This window comes from Sciurus carolinensis, chromosome 2, assembly GCF_902686445.1.
Source record: "Sciurus carolinensis chromosome 2, mSciCar1.2, whole genome shotgun sequence".
Classification (NCBI taxonomy): Eukaryota; Metazoa; Chordata; class Mammalia; order Rodentia; family Sciuridae; genus Sciurus; species Sciurus carolinensis.
Window position 1 is genome coordinate 57,882,431 of NC_062214.1, and position 27,711 is coordinate 57,910,141.

The window sequence follows — 27,711 nt, forward strand, 5'->3', positions numbered from 1 at the left end:
TGAATTAATTATACTACTTAGTCAAAAAGTCTTCATATTTTCTTATAAGTGCAAGATGAGAAACTTGCCAAGGATTTATTTGTTCATTGATGATTGATTACTTCCTATGGATCAGGTATTGTTCTAGGTGCTAGGAATTCAGTTTTAACAAGGCAGATGAAAATGATTCTCTCATGGATTGTACATTCTAACTCAGGGAAACAGATAATACTAAATTAAAGGTGTCATCATAACACCAACAAGGAATACTGTTTTAGACAATGTGGTCATGAAAAGTCTTGCTGAAATTGTGAAATTTAAGCTGAGATTATGACATTTAAGCTGAAACTTGAATGTCAAAGAGGAACCAGCTCTGCAACCATCTGTAGGAAATGCACACCAGGCAATGGAACAACCAGTGAAAAAAATTCAGTTGGAAATGATCTATTTCAGGCTGTTGGAAAACTAGGATACCAGTTGAAGTCCAGGTAAACAATTTCCTCTACATTTCTTCAATTTTCTGGTTAGTAACATATGAAAAAAATAAAGTCAGATTAGAACGTGGTTAAATCTCAATATCATGCTCAGTGGGAAAAAATACTAAAGAAAGAACCATACATACTGTATAATACATAATATTCTAAAAATGTAGACTAATTTTAAAGACAGAAAACAAATTGGTGGTTGTCTGGGAATACTAGAATTGAGCAAGAAAAGGATTAGAAAGGGAATTAAGAATATTTGAGCAAATGATGCATATGATTATTATCTTGATTGTGATGATGGTTTCAAGGGTTTATGCATGTATGCCAAAATTCATCAAATTAGTATTTTAATTATTTGCAGTTTATTGTGTATCAATTGTACCTCACCAGAGTTATAATAAAAATCAGACTTGTTTGAATTTTTTCTTTCACACGAAATAGTTGCTAGCTTCTTCTGGTGCCCATATTTGGGGGGGGTGGTGCTGGGGATTAAACCCAGGAGTGCTTAACCACTGAGTCACATCCTCACCCCTTTTTATTTTTTAATTTTGAGACAGGGTCTTGCCAAGTTGCTTAAGGCCTTGCTACGATGCTGAAGCTGAGTTTGAACTTGAAATCCTCCTGCCCCAACCTCCCAAATTGCTGGGATTACACGTGGGCACCACCACACCTGATCCGTGGTGCCCATTTTCTTTAAGTACTTAATAAATCTCTCTTGCAAATCCATACTTCACTTTTCTGATATCTGAATAACACTCACATGCATTTGGGGTACTACACCTCTTTCTCAAATTTGGACAATAAAAAAATATTTGTCCAATCTCATTTTGAAAACATGTTTCTTCAAAGATTTTGGACAGGAGTTAGATAATCTAATTTGAATATTATTTCAGAATTGTATTTTAATTCATCCATTTTGGAAACCCTGAATTCATTCAGCTGGATTTAACTTCTCCTTTGACCTCTTCCTTTTGGGCAAGAGTTTTCTACTCTTCTTCTCCTCCCTTTTTTCTTAATCCTCTTTCCTAATCTTCTTCCCCCCTACTGCCCTTTTTTTCTTCCCCTATTCTTCCTTCCTCTCCTACTTCTCCTCCTCCATTTGAATATCATTATTTATGCACTGAAGAAGGAAGTATACTAAGGTTTCCTTCCTCATGTGTCAATCATCTGCAACACCACGTGTGTCTCCCTTTAGCTGCATTTATACATGAAATGTAACAAATGTGCTGTTTATTTCTGCTAGCACTGTTTTCTATATGTCAATTTCTTTAGGAAATTTAGTATTCTTGACTCTACTCTCATTTCTGCTGTTGACAAAAGTCGGAGTCTTGGGGAAGACACAAACTCTGCTGCCCATTAAGTTAGTAACAGCTATGTATTGGGGAGGGTAATTCTGTCTGACCCATCTGTTATAAATCCAAGACAGGACTGTACAGACCTGGCTGCCTATGTGTCTCACTCTCTCACCATCCAATTTTCATCAAAGGACCCTGAGAGAGCTTTCATAAATAGAAATAGAAAATAGACACAAATCATGAAAATTAAAGGTATTATGACCATTTTTTATACATTGGGAACTCAACGTGCAGATTTAAGAATTACTATCATTATACCTCCATGGTAATTTGTGAAACAAATGTAGCCTATGCTTCATCCTATGGCACTAACTCTGTTTCAAAGTCATAGACTTGCTTATTTGCAGACCAGATTTTCAAAATCACTTGTGACTATATTAAAATATTGCACAGTGTCCAGTCATAAAGTAATTACATCATTTATTCTCATATTTCCAGGTTAGATTCTGTCAATTTGTGAAATTTGGAAGCAGAAGAAAGGTTGCTATTCCTGAGGGTTGCTGCAGCAGGGGGATGAATAGGCAGTAAACAAGAAGGTCTTTTTAGTTTTCAGGCAAGTCATGACTGGTCACCTTGGCTGTAGGCCACAGGGTTAGGTGAGGGCAGTCCCTTCAGAAACTCCCAGTGGACTCTGCAGATGGAGGGGGCTGGCAGGTGTATCCTGGAAGATCCTAGCTCTACAGCACTCCCTGATAAGCTCATGCAAATAGATAAATTTGGCTAATGGATAACTGGGCATGAAGTCCTAGCCTTTGTCCCTGCAGCCTGTGGCTTCAAAAGCTTTTCCTCCCCTTTTTACACCATCTGCACTTGATTTCATAAAGAGAAGCTTGTTTTCTGGATCAAAACCTGACTGGTACAGGTACAAACTCAGTAGAAACAAGAGACTGAATGATTCTATACTGTCCAAATTGGCATGGTGGTTAAGCATGCTGGTCCTAGAGTTTGGCTGCCAAGGTTCAAATTCCAGCTCCATCACTTACTAGCTACAAGACCTTAGACCAGCTATTTAAACTCTTCATACCTTAGTTTCATCTCCGTAAAATGAAGGCAATCATAGTATTTACATCTTAGGACTATTTTGAGGAATTTTAAAAGTTCAGGTGAATATTAAATTAGAATGCTATTTGGCATGTACTAAGCAAGCAAAATACATTGGTTGTTATTATCAGTGCAACTAACTAACATCTGCTTATCAATGAATATACCCAATTCCCAGGTGTATACTTCCCCACTTTACTAATGCCTGAGTGGTTAATCTAAAACTAAAACTAGAATGCAAATTACCTTTTGGTTCCCAGACCATCATTGATAGAGTCACTTTGACTTTCTTTTCAAAAATTAGATCACTCTTTCTAAAGCAAACATTCAACAGCTGGTAGACTTAAAAGATGATTGCATATCCTTTGCTTAGAGAGGGGCAATAAAGTCAAAGGAGCTTCACCTTTCTCTAGATTATCCCCCAAGCAATTAAATCTATGAACAAGAGCAGCAACAAAGTTCAGGCAGCTAGTTTTGCTTCAGGGCCTTGAATATTTAGTAGGTTAAAGGTTTAGAGTGTTGGGATTTATTTGCATGTCTGATTCCCTAACATGGAAGATGTTTTGCTGAACTTGATCTTTGTACTAAACCTAGAGGAGGCAACCCTCAACTCTTTGATGAAGATCATCGATATATATAGAAGGTTTTTCTATGTCCTAACTTTTACACTCCATATAAGAAACTTTTTATGGATTTATTTTTAGAATAATTTGCAATATGCTTCTGAAAAAAAAAAGAGATGAAATTTGGATTAATTGACCTAGTGTTTGAACTACTGATCAGTCATAAAGTGGTAACTTGGCTTTTATTAAACATTTAATATCCTAGTGCATCCTTTTATTTATCTATAACTAATAATTAATTAATTAATAATAAGAAGAAGAGTAAAAACGACTTACTAAAGCTTGCCTCAAGGTAATGTGTGTCAAATCTTTATCACACTTTCAGGCACATAGTATTCTACGATCACTTTTCTATTTCTTCATTGCTCTGGTTTTGTTACCCCGGGAAAAGCATAGAGAACTAGCTTCCCTGATTCAAAGCCACATGGCAAAATGATGAATGCCAAGTCATCACAAACATATCTGCCATAATTCAGTTTCCATTTCCATGGTACTCAAACAATATTGGTTTGTACTAAATTATCTCTGTTTTCTAATAGGCTAATCTCTCACCACAAATAGTCAGGAAGTCTATGATGAGTTATCACATGACTGTAAAATATGTTCTTCTTAGTAGGACACGCTTGAGGTCTCAGTTGAACAAATCCTTCTAAAGAAGCTGAAATGACCAAGCAAAGCTAAATCACAACTTCTTTTCCCTGAAACAGTCACCTCCAGCTGTAGAATATAGTACACATTGAGATTTCTGTTAAGAACATTTAAGCCCTCTTATAAGGTGTCTTCTTGTACTAGATCTTCTTTTTTTATGGGTTCATTATAACTATACATAATAGTGGGATTCATGGTGACATATTCAGACATGCACACAACATAACTTGGTCCCAGTACTTCCCCTTTCCCTCTTATCCTCCCTCTCCCTGTTCTCCTTCCTCTACTCTACTGGTTTTCCTTCATGAGATCCCCCTCCCCAGTTTCATTTGTTTGTTTTTTTCTTTTTCCTCTTTAGCTTCCATATATGGGAGAAAACATAAGACCCTTAACTTTCTGAGTCTGACTTATTTTGCTTAACATAATACTCTCCATTTCCATCCACTTTCCTGCAAATGACACAGATGCTACAGCTGATGTTGAACACTGATTTGACATCTTTCCCCCAAAATGCTATTTCCCCAAAATCTGGTACATCCAGTGTTAAACTTCCTCTCTCTTTTTCCCATCATTTGTTTATAACTCCTTTCTGTTACCTACACATTGTTACTTTTGTCTTTTTATTTTCTTTCCATTAGGATCAGACAAAATTTAATTCCAATCCATGAAATAAGAGCTTCATGCAACTAAAAATAATTCAACTGCTTTGCTTTTTGTGCCTTGAATTGATGGTTGCAACCCCACTGTCCATGCTGCGGTGTGAGGAGGTCAGCACCTGTATTTTGAGAATAAATACAATATATTATATCTGAATGATTTATAGATATTTAATTTTAAAGCTACAAAATCTACATGTAAACAGGGTAGGCCACCTCCCGAGAATTGCTGAGCCTCTTTTCAGCAGAAATACTGTGAACCAGCCTGGTTGAGTCTAAGTTACATGGCCATCAGAACTATGCTAAAACTATAGTAAGGCAAGGATTTCACTGAAGTTTGTTGAACAGCGAAAGTCATGCTATAATATTTCATATCTAGCTTTCTTTAATTGCTTCCCTTCATAATAGGGAACTAGGAAATTGACTAGGATAAAGAAATTATTTAAAATGATACAAATGTCCACAGTAATTTAAAAGTTAACCTCTTCCTTCTACATCAGAATTATCCAAGTACAGGATCTTATAAATCACAAGTATAAACTTTCTATGATTCTTTTTATCTCCAAAATAATCTTCTAGTCTTAATATCAAAACCTTGATTTCCCTTTTTCTTTCTCTCCTTTGTTCCTCCTCCCTCTCTCCCTTCTCTTTCTTTCTGTGCTTTTGTTTTATCCATAATTTCGTTTTTCTTCTACAACATCTGGCAAATTAACTCTCATGGGTAAAAGGGCTTTGAACCCTAATTCTAAAGGGCTAGCTCTTAATAAGGACAAAAACAACACAAATGGAGGAGAATAAAGGGAAAAGGAAAATGTTCTCAAAATTCATGAAAAGTCTGTGAATTAACCTAGAGCACCTGTGCCAGGCTATTTGAAGTTTTCTTAAATAAAAACAATCTCTCCTGTTTGGGAAAAACTTCAAAGATTTTATTTGTTCTTTTTTTGTTTGTTTGTTTGCTTTTTTGTTAGAATTATGCAATGAAAGGCACTGGCTACAAAAGGCCACAGTTGATACAGAGTGGAAAGAGCAAGTTTCTTGATTGAAACACTTTTCCATGGCTAGTAGCCTACTTTATTTTCAGATATTTATAGTTTCATAGGCAAGAGACAGCTGTTTATTTGGTTGAGCCTGAGGCAGAGGCAAATGAGATCCCCAGTGTTGACTAGCAATAAGTAAATCACTTAAGTACACCTAGAGAAACACTTAGATCCCCTGGACTCCCATGGAGTCACTTGCAAAATAGGATTTCTTTCAGGTTAACTTTCATGGTTATCATTAGATGAAAACACTTTGCAAATAGCAAATGCAACAAGAAGAAAATGCACGTTCTCTTTTTTCTATACTTTTTCTCTTTGGAATTATTTTCCCATGGGTCATGATGCATTCAACCCAAGGAGGCATACGTTGACCCTCTCTGAACAATACCAAAACAGTTCAGGGATATTTATAGGACCAAATGAGTGCTGGTCCTTTCAGCTTTAAAACTTACACACAAACACATGCACACACTCATATACCCAACACATACTTTTAGGAACTGTAGAGAAAAAGAAATTTTAAAAATTAAATTGTGCATTTAACATTTCCCTCCTTTCTTGGTCAATGTTTTTGCATGTGCTAAAGTCCTTGTCAGCATGTGTATACCATTAGTTACCCTGGTTTTGTTCTCAATTATCATTTGAAAGACTGAATGCAAAGATAAGAACTTGAGCACTGGAGTTAGACAGATATTTATTAAAAATCCTGACATTTGGCACACTTCCTAACTACCATAAAACTTCATTTCCTTGTTTGTAAAAGGGAATGCCAATAATAGCAGCTACCTATATGATTAGTTATATGATTAAGAGAGATGATATTTATAAAATGCTTAGCACAGCATATAGTTCATGGTAAGGCCCTAATAAATGTTTAATATTATTACTTCATATATACTTTGATGCACTCATTTATTCATGGTTTTATTATATTCTATAAAATTAATCAACATTGTTCCTTCATTTTTCTTTTTCTGCTACTAGGAATTTAGGTTATTTAAAATTATTTGGAAATATGAGTAACATTTCTATAAATACCTACATATTAAATATTGTTTTCAGTTTTGTTTATTTTCTTGAGAGTTATTCTGTAAGCTGGAAATGGAGGATCAAATGAAAAGTTTTTATGGATCTTCTTGCAAATTGCCAAATTGCTCTCCAGAGGAAAGTAAACCAATTTACAGAAAGCTGTGTGATGTTATTAAATCTCTTTCCTCATAGACATACTAATATTGGGTTTTCATTATTTTATTTATTTATTATAGAACAATCAGCATAAAATTGTAGCAAAATATTTGATTTTGCTTTTAACTGCTAATAGAATTGCTCCCCTACCACGCCCCCAGTCTAAGATTAGTATGTCTTCCTGGATAATCCATTCATTTTTCTTGACCAGTTAGGGAGTCATAAGTTTTAAGGCATCTTGTGACAGTCACAATTTCTAAATGTCTCTGGGTTGGGTTTCATTCAAACATTTCCCTCCAGATAGCATTTCTTGGCTTGTAACTATAGGATGAAACTAAGAATACTCTGAGATATTACACAATAATGCCATTTTAAAAATGTGAATACAATTAGTGTAACAGAAGACAAATAAAGAGAGAGATCATCAGAAATGCCAGGTAATTTAGATTGATTTGAAATTGATAAGAAATAGTATTAATTTGAAGCTTAAAGACCCACTGAGTGTCCATCCTTGGTTGTAATATAATGGTACCTTTGAGGGAACCTGTCTCTTTAATCCCATATTGCCAAGGACCATAGACATGAATACATCATTTCGACCTTCATTCATTTGTTTGTGTTCTTTCTCCTTAACCTCCCCAATGCAATCATCCCAACTCTGTTCTCTCAGAAAAAAGCCAAAATACCATAAATTCTTGAAGAAAAACACCACCTAAATGAGCTTACTTCCTATGAAAACAAGAGAAACTATATACATTCAGCTAGGATTAAAAAAAGATTTTTAAAATCTATACTTTTGGTCATTAAGCAATTACAAGCTAATAGAATTCTCATAAGTCAAAGATCAACAGACAAAAGTGATAAAAAAGAAGTTGGAAGAGGATGAGGGGGAAAGAGTTTTAACAACCCAGAGGTGGTGAAGCCTGCACTCTGCAAAAACATATTACCAGTACCAGGAGGCCTGTTCTAAACCATCAGGAAAATTCAAGAAAACTGGAATCTAGAGAACAATAGCTGAACAGATAATAGATTCCTATGGAAAGAAATGGCTACATCACAAACATGGACAAACAGGAAATGAGTAAGAAATGAGGAAATGGGTACCAAGAAACTTATGTGCAAAATCACTAAAACTAAAACACATTATCAGCAAAGAGGAGACTCCATCGTGCATCTAATTGAATTTGTGAGGACAAGCTGTAGATAAACTTCCAGTTTTAAATGAATTGGGGAAAACAGGTAAAAAATATGAAAGGAGAAAAGAAGATACATACTGAGGTTAGAAGGCAGATAGCAAGCACTTCAGGGGAAGGAAAATGAACAGGTGGGATGGAATCATTGTTAACTTACAACTGAAACATGTCCTGAAAGGATGGGGTATTTGAATTCACAATCAATTAAAAAGACCTAAACCATGAAAGGAAGGAAGGAAGGAAGGAAACAAGGAAGGAAGGAAGGAAGGAAATTAGTTCATGTTGTAGGAAAAAAATGTGTTAATAAAAAAGAAATTACTACAACTATTAAAACCGAAAAACAGGGTACATACAAAAGAGGAAAGAATAGACTACCTACTCTAAGATAAAGTATCAGAGTACATATAGTTGTGTCGACACTTTTCTAATGTGTTTCCCATGCAAACTTAGGAAGAAGTGGAATTCCTATGAATAGGAAAGAGAATGATGCTTTGCACATATATAGATGTGTGAAAAAATATACCATTGATTTACTTTATAAAATAGAAAGCTTTTATAAGGCGTTCTCTTGCAAAATGTGAGAATAATCAAAGCTGAGAAACAAGAATGAAGAGATGATTGAATATAACACCCAGAGATGAGCAATTAAACATAAACTGAGATTTAAAACGATCTGAATATGATTATAAAACAATCTAAATGCCATAGATAATTCTTACATGAAAAGTAAAAAGTGTAAAAATGATATTTTGTTTCAAATAAATGGAACACATGATTTTACAATGTGTGCACATTTAAAAGACAGATAAATCCTAACACAGTTAAAGCATTCCAGATCACAAGACCATAAAGATCAAAAGCACAGACTTTACCCATTAGTAAATACTAATGTTTGAATTAGCTTTTTCATCACTGTGACCAAAAGACCTGACAAGAACAATGTAGAAGAGGAAAAGTTTATTTTGGCTCATAGTTTCAGACAGGTTCTAAAGATCTGGGTCTGAGGTAAGGGAGAACATTAGGCAGAAGGATGTGGCTAAGAAAAGTAATTCAGGAAATGGCAACCAGTAGCAGAGAGAGAGAGAGAGAGAGAGAGAGAGGGAGAGAGAGAGAGCTCTGTACACCCGGCCAAACTATAAACTCCAAAGGCACACTCCCAGTGACTTATTTCCTCCAACCACAACTTACAGGCCTACAAGTCACCAACCAGTTAATCCATATCAGTGGATTAATCCACCAATTAGTTTAGTAACTCTCATAATCTGATCATTCCAACTCTAACATTCTTGCATTGTCTTACAAGTGAGCTTTGGGGAACACCTTATATCCAAATAATAATAAGGCACAAAACTCCTCAATTCACATTAAAGAGTATTAAACTCTGTTAAAAAATATTTTAGGTCACACCAAATACCTTTTCCTTAGAAATTCAAGGATGGCAGAATATCAGAAAATTTATAAACATAATTTAAGAATTTATTAACTTAAAGAAATGATCATTATCTTGATAGCAAAATTTCTTTGATAAAACTCATCATCCAATTCTGGTTTTGTTAATATAAAGCTAAGAAAAATAATAATAGGTAAAGGAGATATGGAACTTGAATGTCCAACCAACAGCCATTTAAATGCTTGAGAGTCCTTCTCATTTAGAAATTAGGTTCTTGGTGAAAATTGACATCACCCATAAACTGTTTTCAAAATTCTAGCCAAGGTCATAAAGGTCACAAGATAAAAAAAGAAGGGAGAAAAGTTAACAGTCAAAATTGATAAATATTGTGTATCTAAAAATAAAGAGAAAAATCATGGAAAAAATGTAGGCACAGTGAGAATTCAGTGAAGTTAAAAATATAAAATAATCCAGAATATTTCTATATATCTAAGCAGCAACTTAGAAAACTAGAAACTTAGAAAAAGAAAATTTTCCAAGGAATAAGAAAGTTTAAAATATTAAAGTTAAAACTTATGATGATTTATTAAGGAATTGCTTGAAAAGGTTACAAAGAGAATCCCTACAATATTTTATTAGTGAACATTGAAAGTCTGAAAAGTGGAGAAAAATACCATATTTGAGCAGAGTAGGTAAACAGTCAATAGTCCAAAAAAAATCTATCATTCTAATGCAATTCAAGTTAAAATCCCAGTGCTTCAGGTTTTGGCAGTTACCAACTCGTTATAGAATTTCTGAGTAAAATAAAGAAGGGAACATAGCAAAGCACATTCTGAAACAAATACAAATGAGGTGGTGCTTGATATCATATGTAAAAATTACAAAATGACAATATTAAAAGCCAAATGCTCCTGTCAGACAGACAAATGGAACAGAATATAAAATAGGAAAATATACCCGGATACATACACATGCATATTCTATATCATAAATTGATATTGCTAATCACTAATAACATGTATTTATTTATAATTAATATGAAGTTATTCAATTATAAAAACTGTAAAAGATATTACACTATGTAAATATATTTATAAATCTTGATAGGATACATACTGTAAATATATTTGTAAATCTTGATAGGTTCATATGGATCATTAAAAATAGGGGTAGGTGTGTGTGTGTTTTCTAAATTATATTTTCTCATTTAGAAGAATAAAACTACTTTTAAAATAAACCTCAAGCATCTTTTTAATTACTAAAAAGTATGATTAATTTTTCCATGGTCTATAAAGAATTTTGTTTTTTAGCTGTGGTTCCATCAAAGTAAAAAGAAAACCAAGCAACCTTATTCTATGTGAACGCTAAGAGAGCCAGCTAAAGTATCAGATCTGTCATTCCGGAGACTACGTGAGATATCGAGCTATTGCTGAGGCCCTGTGCTGAAACTCTGAGCTTTCTCTCGTTATTAATGGAGGGACAAATGGAGATAGGGTTGCTCAGCTGAGAAGAGCAAGAGGCAATGGAGGGATACAAATCGAGATGAACAGTGGCTGACTCTGCAAAACTGTTAAATGACTTTGCAAAAGACCTGTCACAATGGATAAACGGCACCTCCAAAGAAGCAGCTTAGCATTCCCACAGTGCATACACAGTTATTTCCAGGGATAAGATTGAGAGGAAGGAGGAAGAACAAGGAAAGGAAAGAAGATCAGAAGATGCCTAAAAAAAAAATCTACAAGTATTTCTTAAATGAGCAACTGGGAAGAAGCAGCCAGGGAAAGAAAACCCAAAGCAAAGAGTACAAGTACTTCATGTCACTGGGCAAATGTCCACCATTTCTGCTTTTCTTCTGCTAATGAAAAATGGTAAGTTGCTCTGTGGATGTTGACTACACTCTAATTGTTTTTATGATAAATGAGGCATGAAACCTATTGTCAAAAAACATGACGTCCTCTGTGCACAGCCACGTTTTTGTCTTCCCCAGCAGGTCATGCTCGGGGTTAACACTGTCTGTGAGCTCAGGAGACTCAAATACCACATCCTCGCATTTCTTCAAGGCAGATCTTTGGAGAAGATCTATTCCCTTAGTAATTCCTTCTGTAGAACAAAAAAGACCCTTTCTGAAGGAGAGTAGAAAACTTATTATACCCAAGGAAGAGGTAGATGACTAGGAGGTAGTGGAAACCACTTTAAGACATATAAAGTGATGTGTTGACAAACATTAGTCACATTCTTTGTACTATAGTAAGAACCCTGCTGCTAAGTTCCTGGGATTTGATCTGTTGATTTTTCTATTTTTGGATTTAACCCTATTCACTAATCAAATAGTATTCCAACAGCCTGCTGCTTGTTTCAAACCAATTGATTTAATTTTATTCCTTTCCCCTCTGTCATCCCTTAATGAGTGTAAATTTAATGACTGGAATATTTTGGGGTCAAGAAATATTCACCATGATTTTCCTCTTAATCATACAGTCTTCAGGCTCTCTGAGAAAGAACCAAACTTGGCTTTGGCCAATTGCTTAAGAATGAATAGGAAAATACATTATGATGCAAATCTGGATGAAATACTTTTCTTTTTGCCCTCTACCAAGCTCCATGCCCTCCAAATTTTATTTATTACATTTTTTCCTGCCCTTAATTTGCTGAATCAGTTGAAGAAGAGTCAGAAGTCAGGGGAGACCTCTAACCTCAGTGTCTTTGGACAAGTTACCTGAAAAACTAATAGTAAGTCATGTGAGATGTTGGAGTGGAGAGACAGGTGAGCCTATCTTCTTATGATAACCCACATGGTCACCATTGTATTTTGAAGCCTAACACCAAATTCTTTTGACTTGAATTAGAAAAGGCAGTTCTTTGATAGATTTCTTCTTGTTCCAGTTTACAGGCAACTAATCCTTATTGCATTGGATCAAAAAGACAGGCACAATCAATTCAGGGAAAGCAAGCAATGCCAGTTCTGCTCAATCTTCCCTCAATGAGCAGCAGAGAAGAGTGGGGGGAAAGTAAGAAAATTCAGATGTGCCTGCACCCAAGATAGCCCAGCCAAGGAAAAGATGAAAGACAAGTCAAAATATATATCCTGGCAGGTGAGAGCACTTGCTGTCAGAGGGAGAGTCTAAAAACACCATGAGGAAGCCAAACACACAGAACCTTAAAATGCTGAGGGGTGCTGAAGAGAGCAGGGGCGGATGGAAGTGGTTATGATGTCAAAACAAAAGCCATCAGTGATAGCATCTCTTGGGAGGAAGGAGGTCTGGATTTATTTAAATCTCCATAGTCTATGATCTATAGCCCAGTGTGACGAGCAAGTTAATTACTGCATTTAGGTAATTAAGTCTCAGGGAAGCCAGGGACTTCCAAAGCAGGATTAATGTAGACTGCTAGATCTTTCTAGGCTTAACTGGTCATTTGGTGAGAAGTCACACCAGAAGAGCAGTCTAACATTGGCAGGAGGAAAAATAATGAAAATGAGCTGTGAACAAAATGGCTCCAGTCTTAATGGTTTTTCTCTGCCTTTGGACATCACATGCATGGTGAGCTGCCTTCTCCATTACCAAGAGACACAATTACCCTCCCATCCCGTCACTCAAAGAGCAGGTAATGACTCAGTCTTCTCTGACTCCTCTGAGTCCTCTGGCTCCTCTCTCCTCTCTGGTGGGCTATTATTTCTTCCCTTCTCACCCCGGAATTTGTTTTGATCAGGTCTAAAATATTTGTCTATGGAAAAGAGCATCAAAAGATCTCATTCTGGTAATAATTCTCCTTCACTTGGCTTATTAATGACCTTCATAGTTCTCAGAGATCTGGCCTTTTCCTGATACATGAGCTAGATTCTCTGAACCAGTGCTTAATCATCTTCAGGTGGTTCCCTGGGAAGTTGCATAACCATTGGAGAATGGGAATATTAGATGTGTCTTGTCCTCAAGTGCCTAGATACTGGCAGTGAGAGTACCATTTTTTAAAACTGAGGAATGGCTCAAAAATGCTATATACATACGAACACACAGCTGGCAAATAGAAGTGTCTGTAGATTTGTACTGTCACCTTACATCTTCTTTATCATAACCAATATGCATTAATGTATATTTATAAACACATGAAGGTTTATATTTGTGTATATGTATACAAATGAGCAACATCCTCCTCCTGGCCTTTGGGAGGAAACAAGGATATCCTGGGTCTGACTTTCTATACAACTTAACAGAACCTACCTTCATTCAGCAGCTCTTCCATTGTTCTGTCTGTCAAAGACACCCTGGATGAATTTGACCTGCATTACCAAGATATTCTGTAAAGGAATATGAAAGTCTAAAAGTTGCTTGTGCCCCTGTGAGCATCTTACCGCTGGAGGTGGTAGTCTAGAGCATCTTCTGCATTCAGCAGAGTTGCAGCTTGATTCAGGAGCTGATGGCTGCAGCTTACGGATTTGAGTTCCAAGATAAGGAGGCCCAAGCAGAACATGGCTCCCATCTCCTCTAGTTCACTGGTGCCAAACTGGAGACCCTGCCAGTTAAACAAAGGAGTCAACTGTCACTATATAATGGGAACTGAGTGGTGACATTTGAGATTGGGAGGGAGGACTCCTAGACACATGCCTATCACAGAAATTGAGTTAATGGTATGTGTCAGTCACTGTCCAATGTGTTTTATTGAGCACTCTGGATTCTCAGCCTGTGTTATGTGGACATCCATGGCTCCCCAGAAACAATATTGTTTTAGTTAGCTGTTTTGCTTCTGTGACTAAAAGACCCGACCAGCACAATTGTAGAGGAGGAAAAGTTTATTTTGCAGCTCATGGTTTCAGAGGTCTCAATCCATAGATCACTGGCTTCATTCCTCAGGGATCAAGGTGAATATCATGACTGTAGAGTGTGGCAGAGGGAAGCAGCTCACATGATGATCAGTAAGCAGAGAGAGCAACTCCACTCACCAAACACAAATATGTACCCCAACGCCACATCCCCAATGCCCAGTCTCCTCCAGTCACACCCCACCTGTCTTTGATTACCATTCAATTAATCCCTTTAGGTGATTAATTCAATGATTGGTTTAAGGCTCTCATAACCCAATCATTTCTTCTCTGAACCTTCTTGCATTGTCTCATTCATGAACTTTTGGGGAACACCTCACATCCAAACCATAACAAATACCAAGTTGGTAGGTGACCATGGAGGGCAGAGGACAGTTGCAGTATCAGTAATAAGCTATTCCCCCACCTTTGCAGTCAAAGCAGCAATGTTTCTATCTGAGGGATTTCACTGCTGAAACAAAGATACAATCTTACTAAGAGGTACTCTATATTTCCCCTAAATTTGTCAACCAGTAGAGAAGAGTAAGGGGAATCCTTCATACATAAATACTAAAAGTGAAAAAAATACATATTTAAAACTGACTTTTCAACTGTACTGAGATAACTCATGAAAGCAAAGCCAAGACATGCACAATCTAGGGCCTGATCCATGAAGTAACAAATAATAGGCAATAACAACAACTAACAAAATTGTATTGATCATCTAATATATGCCAGGTACTTTAATGAACTATTTTATATACATTGAATCCATTATAGCTTACCAAAGTCTTATGAAGTAGAATTTATCATTTTTACTATTTCATAGAAAAGCAGATGCAGACACATAAAACCATATCACTTATCCATGATGGAGCATCTAGTAAGTAATAGAGGTTAATACGTGAACTCTGACATGACAACTCAACAGAAATGCGGTACACAGAGCAGGAGGTGAAGTAGAAGTGTACAGCTTTCAAAATTAGATCAGAATGAGGTTCAAATCTGGTGTCACTATTTTCCAGTTGTGTGATCTTGGGCTTACTGAACTCTTTTAGCCTTGATTTCTTCATCTATAAAATGGAATTACAGTGTTCCCCTCCAGTCATTTAAGTATCTGCTGATAAGGAATGTTTCAAAACACCCATTGTATTGATCAGTATTAGCTTAATTGCTCTTTCCTTTTTCCTCATGAAGGCGTTTAATGTGACAGAAGTCAGTTGGCCCTGAGGTCTTCATGTTTACAAATTACATTTTATCTAAATAAAAAATAAATAAATAGTGAATTATTACTTAATATATTATTATATGCTATATAATAAGCTATATTTTAATAATATAGTTAGTAGTTTATTATACATTTTAAAAATAGCTAAGAGAAAATGATTTTTATTCTTTCTTGCACAAATAAATGACAGATGTATCATATGATGGATAAAATTACTCTGCCATGACCCAGTATATACATGTTTTAAAACACCACACTATATCCCACAAATGTGTAGTTATTTTGTATCAATCATGTAGCTCGCTGGTAGAACTCTTGGCTAGCATCTGTGAGGCACTGGGTTCCATCCTCAGCACCACATAGGAAAAAATAAATAAGATAAAGGTATAAAAAGTACAATAACATTTTAAAAAGTCAAAAAAAGGTAATGTTTAAAAAATAAATAAATAAAATAAAAATAGGTTTTCACACTCAGATGATATTGGTATAGAAGACAGAGATGGGTAGTAAGAATTTTAAAAGTTTGATCATGATCATACTAAGAAATATCACAATGCCAAATCAGGAAATCACAAGATTCACCAAAGAATTCTAGGTAAAAGCATAAAGGGAAGTGAACTTTATTTCAGGTATTGTAAAATTTGATTTGCTGCATGCTTTGACAGGTGTTTCCTGAAGAAAGGATACTTCAGAGTTAACAGTGGTCTGTTCCTCTGTAAACAGCAGCAGTACAGGGGAAAGACAGATGTTGAACAAATTGATTTTTTTTTTCTGTAAGTCATAGAAAAATCACTTTTTAAAGAGAGAAAACCTCCAGAATTTCTAAGGCTCTAAAGTCTTAGAGGTTCTTGGCCCACCCTGTTTAGGCTCCTCTCCCTGGTTCCCTGGTTGGCAGGAAGGAAGCAAGGGTCACTCTCTCCTGTTCACTGACCACCAGCTTGCTGATTTAAAAGGTGGTAAACAAGGAAAATGAGAGAAAGACACCAGCCCCTCAGGTGCATATCACACCCCATATGCACATGTGAAACCCCAGGGTCTAGCAGAGCAGGTAGTAGCTACTCTGTAGAGGTCAAAAGGACAAGTACTAGGTAGAATAAATCCCATAACATGCACCATACAGACAGGTTAAGGGCAATTGCTTCATACCAGTGCATATTCAGTGCAATAATAGCTACATTGATACCATTTTTATAATGTAAACATATTTTCATATCCCAGAGGTTGCCCTACTTATCTCAGACAATACTTGGTATAAAATGACTAGTCCAGAGAGCCTCAATCAAAGGAACTTGAATCCCTTTATTGGCTGTTAGGACATGCCCAAGTCCCTGATTGTACTTTGCCCCCTACTATTAATTTCTCCTTAACACTCAATTATCTCTTCTCTAATACAGTATAAAAAATATTTGTTTTTTTTTGTTGTTTTTATTTTTTATTTTTTTATTGTAAACAAATGGGATACATGTTGTTTCTCTGTTTGTACATAGAGTCAAGGCATACCATTTGTGTAATCATAAATTTACATAGGGTAATGTTGTTCGATTCATTCTGTTATTTTTTCCCTTGCCCCCACCCCTCTCACCCCTCTTTTCCCTCTATACAGTCCTTCCTTCCTCCATTCTTGCCCCCCTCCCTAACCCTATCTCTAACCCTAACAATAACCCCTCCCACCCCCATTATGTGTCATCATCCACTTAGTGATATCATTCGTCCTTTGGTTTTTTGAGATTGGCTTATCTCACTTAGCATGAGATTCTCCGACTTCATCCATTTGCCTGCAAATGCCATAATTTTATCATTCTTTATGGATGAGTAATATTCCATTGTATATATATACCATAGTTTCTTTATCCATTCATCAATTGAAGGACATCTAGGTTGGTTCCAAAATCTGGCTATTGTGAACTGAGCAGCTATGAACATTGATGTGGCTGTATCTCTGTAGTACGCTAATTTTAAGTCCTTTCGGTATAGGCCAAGGAGTGGGATAGCTGGGTCAAATGGTGGTTCCATTCCAGGTTTTCTAAGGAATCTTCACACTGCTTTCCAGAGTGGCTGCATTAATTTGCAGCCCCACCAGCAATGTATGAGTGTACCTTTCTCCCCACATCCTCGCCAACACCTGTTTTGGCTTGTGTTCTTGATAATCACCATTCTAATTGGGGTGAGATGGAATCTTAGGGTGGTTTTGATTTGCATTTCTCTTATTACTAGAGATGTTGAACATTTTTCCATATGTTTGTTGATTGCTTGTAGATCTTCTTCTGTGAAGTGTCTATTCATTTCCTTAGCCCATTTGTCGATTGGATTATTTGCATTCTTGGTGTAGAGTTTTTTGAGTTCTTTATAGATTCTGGAGATTAGTGCTCTATCTGAAGTATGATTGGCAAAGATTTTCTCCCACTCTGTAGGCTCTTTCTTCGCATTGCTGATAGTTTCCTTTGCTGAGAGAAAGCTTTTTAGTTTGAATCTATCCCAGTTATTGATTCTTGCTTTTATTTCTTGTGCTATGGGAGTCCTGTTGAGGAAGTCTGGTCCTAAGCCAACATGTTGAAGATCTGGACCTACTTTTTCTTCTATAATCTGCAGGGTCTCTGGTCTGATTCTGAGGTCCTTAATCCATTTTGAGTTTAGTTTCATGCATGGTGAGAGACATGGGTTTAGTTTCATTCTGTTGCATATGAATTTCCAATTCTCCCAGCACCATTTGTTGAAGAGGCTATCTTTTCTCCATTGCATATTTTTGGCCCCTTTGTCTAGTATGAGAAAATTGTATTTATTTGGGTTTGTGTCTGTGTCCTCTATTCTGTACCATTGATTTACCTGTCTATTTTGGTACCATGCATCGCAATACCATGCCGTTTTTGTTACTATTGCTTTGTAGCAGAGTTGAAGATCTGGTATTGCGATACCCCCTGCTTTGCTCTTTCTGCTAAGGATTGCTTTAGCTATTCTGGGTTTCTTATTCTTCCAGATGAATTTCATAATTGCTTCCTCTATTTCTGTAAGGTACACCATTGGGATTTTAATTGGAATTGCATTGAATCTGTATAGCACTTTTGGTAGTATGGCTATTTTGACAATATTAATTCTTCCTATCCAAGAACATGGGAGATATTTTCATCTTCTAAGGTTTTCTTTAATTTCTTTCTTTAGTGTTCTGTAGTTCTCATTGTAGAGGTCTTTCACCTCTTTTGTGAGATTGATTCCCAAATACTTTATTTTTTTGAGGCTATTGTGAATGGGGTAGTTTTCCTAACTTCTCTTTCAAAGATTCATCACTTATATATAAAAATGCATTAGATTTATGTGCATTGATCTTATATCCCACTACTTTACTGAATTCACTTATGAGTTCTAAAAGTTTTCTGGTGGAATTTCCTGGTTCCTCTAAGTATATAATTATATCATCAGCAAATAGGGATAGTTTGAGTTCTTCTTTTCCTATTCATATCCCTTTAATTTATTTGGTCTGTCTAATTGCTCTGGCTAGAGTTTCAAGGATGCTATTGAATAGAAGTGGTGAAAGAGGACATCCCTGCCTTGTTCCATTTTTTAGGGGGAATGCTTTCAGTTTTTCACCATTTAGAATGATATTAGCCATGGGCTTAGCGTAGATGGCCTTTACAATGTTAAGGAATGTTCCCACTATCCCTATTTTTTCTAGTGTTGTAGAAGACAGGAAATAGTTAAAGTCAGAGCTAAAATCAACAAAATTGAAACAAAAGAAACAATACAAAAAATTGACAAAATAAATAGTTGGTTCTTCGAAAAAATAAACAAAATTGATAAACCTTTAGCCACACTAAAAAGAGAAGATGAGAGAAAACCCAAATCACTAAAATTCGGAATGAACAAGGAAATATCACAACAGACACGATTGAAATACAAAACCTAATTAGAAGCTATTTTGAAAATCTATACTCCAGCAAAATAGAAAATTTCAAAGACATCAACAGGTTTCTAGAGACATATGAATCGCCTAAACTGAACGAGGAGGCCATACACAATTTAAATAGACCAATTTCAAGTAATGAAATAGAAGAAGTCATCAAAAGCCTACCAACAAAGAAAATTCCGGGACCAGATGCGTTCTCAGCCGAGTTCTACAAAACCTTTAAAGAAGAGCTCATTCCAATACTTCTCAAAGTATTCCAGAAAATAGAAGAGGAGGGAACCCTCCCAAACTCATTCTATGAAGCCAATATCACCCTGATACCTAAACCAGACAGAGACACATTGAGGAAAGAAAATTTCAGACCAATATCCTTAATGAACATTGATGCAAAAAATTCTCAACAAAATTTTAGCAAATCGCATACAAAAACATATTAAAAAGATAGTGCACCATGATCAAGAGGGTTTCATCCCAGGGATGCAAGGTTGGTTCAACATCAGGAAATCAATAAATGTAATTCACATATCAATAGACTTAAAGTCAAGAATCACATGGTTATTTCAATAGATGCAGAAAAAGCATTTGATAAAATACAGCACCCTTCATGCTCAAAACACTAAAAAATATTTGTTTCTATGACTTATTTCCTCTCATTCCAAACTGGGTCTGGAAGCAAAATCCTTAAAAGCAAAGACTGAACAGTACTTATTTCTTATTTAACTTTATCTTCCCTGTCATGGAGCACATACCTGTCACATGGCATATTCTCCATATATGATAAATGTATAAATAATGGACATACCTGAGTGAATATGAGTGAATATGGAAAGGTGTGGATGGATAGTCTCTCAGATGCATATTGCATTTGTCAAGTGGAACTTGACTTCTCTGGATAGAAAATACCCAGTACCTTTATATTATGTTCTCCCATTGTCAAATACTGTTAGTATTTAAATATATATATTTATATATATATAATTTATAATTTATTCATATATATTATATATAATATATCATATACATTATATAATATATAATATATAAATATATTTATTTATATATAATATATAATTTTTATATACATATATAAATTATATATATGTATATATGATTTTTGTTCCATAGTACTCAGCACTGTATTTCATTATGATCTGAGAAACAGGTTAAGTAACATTTAGAAAGTTCGAACTCTACAATGGTCAACCATCATAGGCTCATGGTAGCAAGTTTGTAAAGAAAGATGTCTTTGGATTAGTTTGAAAATAAGCATTAATAAAATAGAGATCCAACTCTACTCTTTCACACCTCATACGTGCAAAAGTGTAACTGTAGTGATAGGGTTTCACTAATACATTTGTTTTAATACATTAGGTTTTCACCTAATACATTTGAGGTGTGGTAGAAGTTTCATGGCATTATTTCAGCAACTTAAAACCAGTGACAGACTATCTGCCATTCTCATTTTTCTTATCATAATTGAAAGATGACTGCTGTAGCTCCAGTCAACACATGACCAATAAAAATAAATTTCAAAGGAGAAAGAGAAGTCGGGGGAAATAGAGAAGGCACCAATTTTTGCCTAACATTTGATTGCCCAGAACTGTGTAGTAGAGCCACCTCCAGCTTTATGACAGTCTAGTAACAGAACATTTTAATTTGTTCGACCTCTTAAAAAGGGGAAGGTATAAGAAGAGTGGTTAGAGATGAGTGTCAAGTGAGCAGACAGGGTCTGTCATGTCAGTATTCTCATACCAATGTTGCTAGAAAGCGTGAACTACTCTGCATAGCAGCAGAAAACCAAATCTGCTGGGATGACCCTCCATTATCTTTATTATTTTTTTTTAAAAAGATTTTCTTGATAATTCACCCAAAAGAAGAATATCTGTTACATATTGGTAAGACAATCATAGAATCAAAAACAAGATAAGTTTAAAAAGCCAAAGCACTGATAATTGGTGTGCACAAGAAAATTAAACAAATGTGGGAAACTGTTCAATTACATTACTTAAATAAAAATGTCTTTTATACCCAGAAAACTGGTAAACATATTTTCAAATTTGTAATACTTAGTGCTGACCTTCTTTTATGCCAAGAGCTGGCAAATATCAAAATGCACAGTGGAAGGCTAAATTGATTCATACCTTTTGGGAAAATGTTCAATAACATATGACATGGTAATGTCTCTTTAGGGAACAATTCCTAATCAACTGATTGAAAATAAAAGTGAAGTTATATGCATAAAAATGTAAATTATATCAGTGTTATACGCAATAATCAAAAATTGAGGGAAATGAAACCCTAAATGTCTAATAAAGGAGGAATGACTAAGGAAATAATAATGGAATAAATTTGATAGAATATAATGAAGTCATTAAAATGATAATTATAACAACCATTAAGCAATGTGGGAAATGCTCATGATTTAATGACAGTTTAAAATAAAGCAAGTTACAAATCATGTAATGATGATATTTATGGTGAAGAGTTAACAGTGAAAGTGGAGGTGGTTGCCCCAGCGCCCAAACACTTTCAAACTTTATTGCTATAGTTTGCATGGAAAATAGAAGTACTTGGAGCAGAAAGGGCTCCACTATCCTCTCAGAGGTACATCCACACAACAAAATCTTTACAAAATTACTGCTACTTGGAAAAATGATTTAAAGCTATAGTAAACTCATAAATGAATGGTAAAGCTCCCTTTCACTATGTGTAATATCTTCTCTGTATCTTTGATATTCTCAACAATTATTTTCATTTCTTTTACTTGGAAATTATTGACACTATCATTAGTACCTTTCAGCAACTCTAGAGAAATGCCATTCATTCTTCTTTTGAATAGCACATCTCCCCTTATCTCTGACAAGGAAATCAAAGATAAGCTACTATTAAACTTACCTATTTTCATTTCATCCTCCATATCTTGACCTTAATTTCATAATTTCTATTTTTATTCACTATAAAAATTCTAAATAATTGTTCATATTAATGTTCCTTTTTAATAATTCTTTCTCCAACTGTATTGAATCTGCTCATTAGTTCATCCATCTCAAAGACTTTCTAAATCACTTTAAAACAATTATTTTATATTATTCCACCTAATTATTTCTTTCTGTGCAATTTTCTGCACATAATTCATTAAAATAGGCTTCTTTGCCAGAATATTTTACAATTTTTTAAATTCAAAATTCATTGAGGAAAAATACATGATCTGAGATATACAGACTTCTTGGCTTATGTGTGTATTTTCATGCAAAACAGGGACATTCTGAAGGTCCCAAACCAATGTCTTTCTATGAAATAAATTTACTGCCAGAAATTTATATTCTCAGAAAGACACAAGAGAATGTTGTGATGATTAAAGTACCATCAAAGCATGAAAAGGAAACAGTAAGAGATTAGAAAAGATTGCATATGAGATGGAAAATACAATTTCTATATTAAAAGCCAAAATGGAGAGCATTAACAGACTGATGCAAAAAACAAAATTCATTACATAGACGACCACTTCAAGACATTTTCCTTCTTGAGGGGAAAGAGAGATTGAAATGATGAGGTAAATATAGAAATAAGAATTTTAGGACAGATTAAGAAAAAGTGATATACCCCCAATATTGAACTTCAGAATGGATAGTTCCATTATAATAACAGAAGCCAAGGAAAGGAAAAGAAGAGGAAGGATTAGAAAAAGAAAGACGCTGCTAACCTGTATTCCAAAAAATAACCAAGTCTACAGGTCCACCAGCTCACCAAATATATATCCAATTAATGAAAAGATATGGAAAGTGGTCTAAGATTTGCTCGCAGTACTAAATACTAAAAACAGTGAAGCAAGATGTACAGATTTTGAGGAAAAAATATTTGTTCCCCCAAAACTTCCCTTTTATGTGAAGGTTTCAGGAAGACAAACTCAGAAGGGGAAGCAATGAATGCAAACCATATGTACATGAGGAAAATCTTTATAATTTTTCTTAAAATATTAGTATGATGCAGAAAACAAACAAAAACTCTGATCATTATAAGAAATAAAACAGCAACCTAATCTGATAGGTAGGTAGGTAAGTAGATAGATAAAAAACTATAAGTATACATCCCAATAAAAGAAAACATTGTGTTCAGAGTTAGGATATATTAAAAAAATTATACAATTAGGTCTAAAGATTATTTTCTTAAGAATGGAATAGAAATGGTATCATTAGATTTCCACTGATATCAGTGTTAAAAAGACAAAGAAGAGAAAAGAAACCTCTTGATGAATGCATGACTTTGATCCAAGTTGTACGTTATATACAAGCCAAGAATGCTCTCTAAACCAGAGGGCAATATGCCTGGTGGGTGTAGACACAGGCCCTGGGATCAAGATTGCTGGGGTTCAATCCTATGGTTCTACTTGTAACTCTATGATCTCAAGGAAGTCATTTGACATTACAGTGTCTCCATTTTCTCATAAATGGAAGTAATAGTAATCATATGTAGCTCGTGGAGCTGCTGAAATACTTCAGTGAATGATGAATATAAAAATTGAGATTGGTACTTGACCCATAGCACATTGTAAAAGCATCCATTATTATCAACAATAATGTCAAATATTTACTATGTAAAATAATTAAAATCATACTTGATTGTAGCACAGTCCTTATTAAACTATGGCCCAAACTAAGGCTACTCTCACCATTATTTATTTACCATCATTTGAAAAGTTCCAGGCAATTCAACAAGAAAAATGAGTAATACATATTTGAAAGGAAGAAACCACATTATCATTACTTGAAGACTGATTGTATACTAAAACAAACCAAAGGAATCAACTAGAACACAAAATCTATTAGATTTAAGGCAAGAATTGAGTAAGTAGACAAGGTTACAAATTAAATATACAAAAATCAATTTTTTTTCTGTAAACCAGCAACATAAATTATAAGGTATAATAAGAATTTCATTCACAGTAGCAATGTAACTACAAAATATCTGAGAATGAAATTAGTAATAAATATCCAAGGGTTATCTGATAAATGTTAGGACTTTACCAGGAGATAACAAGGAAAATTTAAACAAATGAAGAAATGTACTTAGTTCTGGGAAAGCAAGACCCAATATCATGCAATATCAATTCTTCTCATATTAGTCTATAAAAGCAAATCAAAACACCAAGGAGGATTTTCAGACTTGGCAAACTAATTCCACTTTAGAAGTACACATGGCAAGACTATCCCACAAGAATTTTGAAATAAATAATAAAATATAATGTGTGATTTTTCCATTAAAGTGAGGAAAAGCCTATTATATGCTTCAGTATAGGCATACCTCATTTTATTGTGCTTTGTTTAAATGTGCTTCACAGATATTTTATTTTTTTATAAATTGAAACATTGAGGCAAGTCTGCATCTAGCAAGTTTATGGGCACCATTTTTCTAACTAGCTCAGATAATCATCAGCATTTTTTGGCATTAAGGCGTTTTTAAATTAAGGTATATCCTTTATTAGACATAATGTTGTACATATAATGAACTACAGTACAGTGTAAACACAACTTTTATATGCAATGGGAAATAAACAAAGATCGTGTGACTCATTCTCTTGCAATCATTGCTCTATTGCCATGCCCTGGAACCAAACCTACAATATCTCCAAAGTATTTCTGCAATTAAATGTTATGTTATTGATGAGAAAACATGGCAGACAAATCAAGGGAAGAGTACAAAAAGCACAAACAACTTTGGAAAATGTAAAATTTTGCATGTGATAAATGTGCTCTCAAGTTACTGGGAAATGTTCTATGATAAAGAAAAAGCAATAGCAATTGGTTAGTATTCAACAGAAAATTCTTACCACAAAATAAATTCATTTTTATTAAGAGGTTAAATGCTCAAAAAATTTAATGATGAAAAATAAAATATAAGTTCACATGTGTTATCACCTCTAGGCAGAGAAAGTCTTTCAATGAATATTCTCATCAGAACAAACCATAAAGAATGATCAAAAGGAAAAAAATTATAATATGTCTGAATAGCCTGAAATATCACGAACTAAGATGGAAACAACAACATAAACATAATTGCAATGAAGGAAAAATTAACTTCCTTTGATATAAAATGCAAATTAATATAACAATAAAACAGCATGATTTGCTTCTGAATCTTAACTCACCCTCACCTTTCAAATCATAATGATCTGCTGGCGAAGGGCTGGAATCAGGCACTGTTAGAGTCTGTCATAAGTGGAGGTGCGTATCCCTGCAGTATTTCCCAAGGACGATTTGGAAATGTATTACAATAAAAAAAAGCCTCCATAACTTAAATTTCAGAAATCAATTTTAAGAAAATAATCATAAAATGAGAAAATTCTAAATATATCCCAGTATATTACTAGTCTGATAAATTTGAGGGTATTCATATCATAAAAAGTTAACATCATGACATATTTGAAACAGGCAACACCATGGAGATAAAGTCATGACATAGTGTTAAGATATAAGTTGACTACAATAAAGTATATCTGTTATAGTCCTAATTTTATATTTTTTAAATGTAATGGTAAATATGCACTAAACTGTTAACAGTAGTTAGAAATGCATGGTGAATTTGCATGACTTAAATATTTTTTGTATTTCCTTTATTGTTTTTCAATCATGAAAACTAAGTAATTGCTTTTGCCTCTCATAATTTCTTAAGCAAGACATACAAGCCTGAAAAGGGGAGTATAAACTAAACTAATGTTATTTTGTATAATATGTAACTTCAAGAATGAATAAAAATGAATTTTAAATGAACTTTAACAGTTTGCTAAATTTAAATTAAGTATTTTACTTTAAATACAAAAGATAAGGGGACAATCTGGCTAGGCATATGGAGCTTCTTAAGCCTCTGCTTTTTCCTGCACATGACCTACTTGGTGTCCCCTAAATTCCACTTAATTTTTTGGGCTACTAGGCCTGTGGCATTTTTCTTTTGGTGCAAATATTTTGTAACTTAAGGTCTAGTAAAGATACAACAATGATATCATTACCCTTATACATGTATGATTACATGAATGGTATGAATCTACATGGTGCACAACCATAGACATGAAATGATGCTCCCCATTTGTGTACAATGAATCAAAATGTATTCTGTAAAAATTTAAAAATAAATAAAAATAAATAAATAAATAAAGATACAGCAATGAGACATCTATGCCCTCAGTATTGTCCCTGGAAATATTCTCATAACCTTTACAAAATGCAAATTGAGAGACAGTGACTTCGGAGTTTTAAACTGGTTTGGGGAGGCTTTGAACTTGAATTAAGTTTGTACATCCCTGCTCTGACATACACTCAGCAGAGGAGTTAAAACTGAGCCAATCCAGCCATGCAGACCTGAGAACTCGAATAGGTGAGAGAGAAGAGAAAGAGGAGGAGGGTGGATAGCTCTGCAGCATCCCCGCTTATCGACCCCATCAAATGGACTCTAATGCTTTCATGCTGGGCATCAAATCAATCACCAAGCATGTTGATGTCTCTGCCAGACTCCATCTGATGGGCTTCTATGTACAAAGCCCCCTCTGTGGATATCCTTTCCACCTAAGCTTCCTCTCTTCCATTACTGACAATTGTTTCCTTAGTAACTTCAAAAAGGCCATAGATTCACTTGGACCAGTGGAGCTGAAGGTGTGAGTTGGATTTCAAATGTGTCCTTCATTTCTATGCTGCATCCTCTGATTCTTTCATTAGTGAATTTTTTTCCACACCATAAATGACCACACAGCAGACAGCAAGGTCCTTTGTGGTTACATTCCCATGTCTTCCAGGAGTATGCATATGATGGCAAATGTGAATCAGAGACTGTAACATTATTCATCCTAGAGTTTGACAAAGCAAGTATATCTCTGTTTCATTGATGCATAAACTGGAAATTCTTTGTGTAAGCTTATGCAGTTAAATGCCAGTAGAATCAGGGTGTCAAAAGTAGTCCCCCTGGCTCCAAGCAAATACCTGTCAATACCCAAGGTTTTACCCATCATGTATTTGTTTCCCAAAAGTTTCTGAAAATCTGGAGGTTATCCTTTCTTACAGGTTATATGTCCAAGAAATTCTACTTTCCAGATTCTCCATTCCCTTCCCCATGAGGCTCTTTCAATATGGAATAGGTATACACATAAGCCCACTCTTGAAGACCTCCCTCCTTCACTATTTCTACCCACTGGTCCCTGCAATCACTTTCTC

General features: G+C 34.9%; 1 protein-coding gene across 1 annotated transcript in view; it reads right to left on the reverse strand.

Moving 5' to 3' along the window:
- Positions 1-27,711, reverse strand: part of Agbl1 (AGBL carboxypeptidase 1) — a 726,904-nt gene that overhangs the window by 213,411 nt on the left and 485,782 nt on the right. Inside the window, exons 21-22 of the mRNA XM_047540786.1 lie at positions 13,941-14,101; positions 5,635-5,643 (exon numbers count right to left, since the gene is read on the reverse strand). Coding sequence (XP_047396742.1) covers positions 5,635-5,643; positions 13,941-14,101 — 170 coding nt within the window. The remainder of the gene's footprint in view (positions 1-5,634; positions 5,644-13,940; positions 14,102-27,711) is intronic.